The 6,541-nt window shown below is 33.8% G+C and overlaps 1 protein-coding gene across 1 annotated transcript; it reads left to right on the top strand.

Annotated features, from left to right (window-relative positions):
• The first annotated feature begins 592 nt into the window (after positions 1-592).
• Positions 593-6,286, top strand: LOC121243052 (annexin D5). The gene is made up of 6 exons (XM_041141114.1): positions 593-786; positions 1,694-1,839; positions 3,372-3,590; positions 4,292-4,507; positions 4,634-4,723; positions 5,878-6,286. The coding sequence occupies exons 1-6, from the start codon at positions 711-713 to the stop codon at positions 6,079-6,081; spliced, it is 951 nt and encodes a 316-aa protein (XP_040997048.1). The 5' UTR covers positions 593-710; the 3' UTR covers positions 6,082-6,286.
• Positions 6,287-6,541: the final 255 nt, after the last annotated feature.

Raw genomic sequence — 6,541 nt, 5'->3', positions numbered from 1 at the left:
TATTTTATTTAATTTATTTAAAATTATCACATTATCTAAACGAATCTTCAATCTAAATCGAGATTTATTATATTTTTTATATATAAAAATTTAAAAAATTATAATAATTAAATAAAATGAAATAAAATAATTTAAATTAATTCTAAATTGGTAATATAAATTTCTTTTATTTTAAGGTAAAAGTCTAGGATGTGTGTGGATGTTGAAGTGAGTTGAGTTGAGTTGAGTTGTGATGATAAAATATTATTAGAATATTATTTTTTAATATTATTATTATTTTAAAATTTGAAGTTAAATTATTTATTATATTTTATATTAAAATTTAAAAAAATTATAGTGATAAATTGAGATGAGTTGAGATAAGTTTAATAACCATACGAATCCTAAAAAGTACAGAATAACTATCTTATTTGTACGAGAGAAAACGACACGTCTTAAACGTGAAAAATACGGATATCTAATACAATGAATTTTGTCTATTAGATAACGTCTAGAAATGAGAGGTAAGTGGGGCCACCCCTAGTCGAGGTCACCGATGGCGTGCCGCGTGTCCATTAAATGAAATAAAATAAATAAATAATGGAGGGAGGGAGAGCGTCTGTCGGTCTGTTTTCAAACTGCCTGCTCTGTTTCCTCTCTATTTTTCATTTCATTACAAAAACAAACGCACAAGACAAGAAGATCGATCGAGAGATTTTGGGACTGAGAAAATGTCGACGCTGATTCTTTCTCCCGTTGCCACTTCACCAAGAGACGACGCTATAGCGCTTTACCGTGCTTTCAAGGGTACTAACTTTCTCCTTCTTTTGTCTCGAATTTCTTCTTGTTAGGTTGTTTTCATATGCTCTTATCTCTTGCCTCTTTTGCTAGTTTTTCTGATCTACCGTTGGAAACGTTCGAAAAATGTTCATGCAATCAGTGAAATGACGCAGATATTATACCTGCTTTGCTTCTCAGAGCCTTCCCTTAGAAGATCTCTTTTGTTTTTTCGTTTTATTGCATAGATCGTGATTGCGTAAATAGGAAACTTTTTTCCTCATAAACCTAGGTTTTGGGTTAAAATTTTTGTTCTGAATTTCGAAATTTTTTTCTTTTTGTTGATAATTATAATTACCGCTGCTAGATCTCATACGGTGACATTTGAGGCATGAAATTTTGGCCCTTAATTAGCACAATAACTAGCTTTTCTTTTTGGATCTGGAAGCATAAAGGCTCTGTTCCAGCTAATAATGACGGTCAATTTTCATTTTTCATGCGTACACACGTGCGTTAGTGCTAGAATCCGTCAATTGAGATGGATAATATGAAAGTTTTATTTGCTCCAAATTACAACGAGTTTGTGGTAGTATACCAAAGAAGTAGACATAATATGTCGTAAGGACAGGGAGATGATTTGTACACCCATGCAACAGAAGTTCAATCTAAGATGGTGTTAATATTTATGAGTGGTAGTTCCTGGTGATATACATCCAGTTCTTCCACCACTTCCCTACATTTTTATTGTTCAACATGTTGGTAGTTATGCATTTGCCAAATTCTCCAATAGGAGCTGTCCTCTATTTTCCTTCTGTGGGCTGTTATTTATGTATATTGCGATTTCCCATTGTGTCTGCCATGGGAAATTTGATGTTTCATTAAGTTGCATTGTGTATGTGGAATATTTGTTTCATAATCTTCTTATTTGAATTTCCAGGGTTCGGGTGTGATACTGCAGCAGTAGTCAATATTCTTGCGCATCGGGATGCAACACAGCGCGCCCTTATCCAACAAGAATATAGAACAATGTATTCTGATGACCTCTTTAAACGCTTGTCTAAAGAGCTTACTGGCAAATTAGAGGTACTAATACCTATCTATATATCTAAATACTATATATTTGTTAAAGCATGGACCTTCCCTCTTATAATGTCACATCATTAATTATCTTATTATGTTATTGAAAATTATTATGTTATTGAAAATTAAATAATGTCATTAAGTTAAATTCATTAAATGAAGAAATAATAAATATAACTACATCAATAATTTTGCTATGATATACCTATAAAAAAAAATTGTTATGATATAATAATATATTTGGTTAAACATTTGAAATCAATGGTCTTTTAGTTTTCCTAATAGGGCTTTTTTATTTTCTGAACTTATGTACCAAATGGATTCATAAATATTATTTAATTTTAAAAGAAGTTAAAGAACCTATCCATTATAACTTTTGATGATCAGGGTTACCACGACACACTATATAAATTGCTCGTGTTCCCTCTCTTCTCTTAAGCAAAATTTATGAGGTTTCTCATCACTTACATATAAACATAGGAAAGCGGGGGATATAAGATTAAGTTGCTTAACTAAAACTTTGGGGATCAAAATAATAACATTGAGGGCATGTTTGGAAACATAACTTTTCTCGGGTATTCTTAGATATTCTCAAATATTTCCTTTCCAAGCATCACTCAAATACAAAACACTTTTTAATTTCAAATTTTCAACTGTTTCATATAATCATTACCTAATCATTACAATTTTTTCAAACTTTCAAACAAAACACAAAAAGCAATACAATTTTTTCAAATTTCAAAACAAAAATAATATGAAAAAATTATATTCAAACAATTTTTTAACTTTATAATATTTTATTCAACTTTTTCTCTCTCCCTTTCCAAAACCCAATAAAACCTATTAATTCAAACTATTTCAGTACTATTCAGAGATATTCTTAGTATCCAAACCAACCCAGAGATATTCTTAGTATACAATAAAGATTCTATTTATTGTATAATACCTCAATGCATGCGAACCCCAAAGGGTTACCCCAAGTGTTGAAAGCCTTGGTCTTGGGGTATCACTCACTTCAAGGTCTAAGGTTCAACACCTCATGGGTGCAAACAATTCTTTTGGGGCCACACCCCTTGGTGAAAGCCATCGATTTAACCAGTTCCGTGTAGGAAAACTTTTGAGGGTGCGGTGCACGAGATCAGAGTTTACTCTGCTGGGGTGGGTCCGAAGAGCCCTGCCTTGGAGAGGTTCCCCAACATTAAAAAAAAAAAAAAAAAAAACCTCAATGCGTGCTAACTTAGTTACATAGAATATTTGTCGTTTAATAAATGCAGATCCAGGACTTGTTACACATACTCTTTAATTGTTTTAGGCTGAGGTCCGTGGAGCGTGTGTACTCTTTGATCTGTTTGCTCTTTTATTTTATTCTTTTTTGTCTTTTTCACTCAGCTACTGGAAAAAAATTGTATATGATAGTATTTTGCAAAGAGCTGTGGCAAAGCATCTTGATCAATATCCTTTTTTCTTTTCTTTGGTTTATGTATTTTTGGTTTATGTATTTTTTAACTCCTGATCATCTTATAATCATCCCTTAGACAGCAGTGCTGCTCTGGATGCACGATCCAGCGGGACGTGATGCACTAATTGTCTGGCAGGCATTACGTGCAGAGACAAAGAACCTTGAAGCTGCCACTGAAGTAATCTGTTCTCGTACCCCATCCCAGATACAGCATGTTAAGCAAATATATCACTCAAAATTTGGGGTTCCCCTTGAACATGATATTGAAAGCTGTGCCTCTGGAGATCATAAAAAGGTAAAGTTTCTTTCTATATTTCTCAATCTTGCTTTAGTCAAGTGTGGATATTTTGCTTTGGAGAGATACATCCTTAGCTTTCCATTATAGGAGAATTTTTGAGATTTTTTTCATCCAGTTATCTCATTTATGCTGCCCTTTTTTTCTGTCCACATGCTTTGCATTTTGAAAAAAACCCCGAAATGAATATCGTTTTGTTTTGATTTTTTTTGTTGTCACCTGATATTTTGTAGAAGATCTGAAGGCATATGTGTAGTATGATCCTTACCACATGGCATGTGCATTGAAGATTAGGCATATAAAAGTAATAATTAGGTCCCAATAAAGTCATTTATGGCATCTGTAGCTGGATCATGAAATAGAGGGATTCTTTGGTCCTGACACAAGTGTGATTTTGGCAATACTATATCTCTGTAGTGAGGGGTGACCTGATGCATGATTTATGATTATAACTGGTTCCATATGTTCTTTTTCTTTTTCTGTTTTTGAAGGATCGCTCTGTTAGTCTAGTCTTTGAGTTAAGGCCGTTAACAGATTTCCTTATTAATGCTACCTCTGAACTTTTCACGAAATCCAGCTTGAATCATGAACCCTTTCCATGCTTAACCATTTTAACGCCTATCCCATATTTGATAATTTTCTTTTAAAAATATAAAAGGAAATGAATTCATCAATATCTTGATGCAAAATACTTTGTGTAGCTATTGCTTGCATATGTAAGAACACTCCGTTATGAAGGTCTGGAAGTTGACAGAGAGATAACCCAGAAGGATGCAAAGGCTCTTTATAAAGCAGGGGAGAAGAAATTGGGAACAGATGAGAAGACCTTCATCCGCATATTTAGTGAGCGAAGCAGGGCACAATTGGCTGCTATTAGTTCTGCTTACCATGACATGTATGGAAGATCACTGAAAAAGGTATATCTTGTTTCTACTGTCTGTATCTTTTTGCTTATTATTGTTTAATTTATATGCCTGAAGAAAGGAGGCCTTTTAACTCTTGCAATGTTTGTCCGACACTAAGCCAAACTGAACTTATCTCAGGTGGTAAAGGGTGAAACGTCTGGGCTCTTCGAATATGCTCTTTTGACAATTTTACGCTGCTCAGAGAATCCTGCAACATACTTTGCAAAGGTATCATCCACTCTAAGCTGAGCTGTTGTTTCTCTAATCTGAATTTGGTTACATAGGAGAAGTTTATCATGAAATTATTAAAAAAGGGGACACTTCATGATAAAAAGGCAAACTAAATATTACTTCTGAGATTTCATATTGCAGCAGACGTTATTTGGCAGAAAATGAAAATGGAAATAGTGGTGTTATCTGGTACACATGTCTCTTTATGTTGGATGATCTAGTATGGACTACGTCTCTAAATTTCAAACACAGTATGTCAGAACAACGCTAATTAAAAAAAAAAAAAATTTATGCCACGTCATGTATAGTAAAAATCAGCTAGATCATTGAAATAATTTTGTTAAAAGCTTAGTGTTTCATTCTAGCACCAGAAAATAATGAGTGGTCTAAAGTCGAGCCTCGTTTCGTTACACAGATGAGATGAGAAATCTTAATAGTTAGATAGTTTGTGAATAGTAGTGAAATGGTTTGAGTTAAGATGTTCTATGGGATTTTGGGAAATGAGAGAGAAAATGTTGAATAAAAAAATTATAAAGTTGAAATATTGTTAAAATATAATTTTTGTTTTGAGGTTTGAAAAAGTTGAATTGTTTTTGTGTTTTGTTTGGAAGTTTGGATAATGATTAGGTAATGATTAGATGAAAAAGTTGAAAATTTGAAAATTTGAAAGTGAAAAGTGTGTGTTTGAATGATGTTTGGATGTTAAGATGAGATGAGATAAGACGGGTTGAGACCATCTGTGAAACCAAATGGGGTCTAAATCTTTACGCAATATTTTTCCTTTGTGTGAATAAGGCCTATAACATCGAATACAAGGATCGATTTCTAATTGCTAGCTTTGTAATAGTTTTGTAGCTTTTGCATAACTTCCTTCTGATTGAGCCACTAAATGTCCCCTTCGATTATTCCAATAAATTCCATTGTAAAGATTATAAACCAACAATGAACTAGTGGACCTAACCCATCGATTAATGACTAAATCCATTTGGATTATGAAACTTGATAGATATTAAATTATGATTAGCAAACTGTTTTTCTCTGTTTCCGTATCTCTTGTTTGTCTGGAAAAGCAGGGGCCAGTTATTTTACTTACTGATACTTTGGGACTATGGTGCTCAAGAATTTACTGACTACTTGCTGAAACTTTGCAGGTGTTGCATAAATCTATGAAGGGTTTGGGGACTAATGACACCACCCTGGTGAGGGTCATTGTGACGAGGACTGAGATCGATATGCAGTACATAAAAGTCGAATACCTGAGGAAATACAAGAAGACATTGAATGATGCAGTCCACTCAGAAACATCAGGTCATTACAGGACTTTTCTTCTATCTCTCTTGGGTCCCAACCACTAGCCAAAAGAGAGATATGATCGGTGCTTTTGAAAGGATGTGTCTGTGCAACTCGATTTAAGTTTCATTGGGTGTGTAAATAACGAGTTAAATGTTGTAAACATGTGTAAAGATATTTCCTGCATAGGATAGGCAACTCAACTTGGCTTGCTGTACTAAGTGATTTGTTTGTATGATTTGTTGTAATTTAAAGGGCTGCTTTGTTTTATCTGGTCTCTTGTCTTGCTGTACCTGAGATGGATGTGAAGGAGTAGCTAATGCTGCCCAAAACCTTTGCATTCATCAGCATAATCCTAAGCTTATGCAATCAAGATGGATAATGGGTCATGGCTGTGAATGATTTAATAAATCATTCCAAATAAATTTAAAAGGGAGAGGCATTTAGATGAAAGAGCAACTGGCCAACTGTTCTATTTTCGGCTCCATAGCCATCACAAAAGCATCAATGTTAGCATCACGAACA

Source organism: Juglans microcarpa x Juglans regia, chromosome 8D (assembly GCF_004785595.1).
Source record: "Juglans microcarpa x Juglans regia isolate MS1-56 chromosome 8D, Jm3101_v1.0, whole genome shotgun sequence".
NCBI classification, from domain to species: domain Eukaryota; kingdom Viridiplantae; phylum Streptophyta; class Magnoliopsida; order Fagales; family Juglandaceae; genus Juglans; species Juglans microcarpa x Juglans regia.
This window is presented reverse-complemented; position numbering and strand designations above follow the sequence as displayed.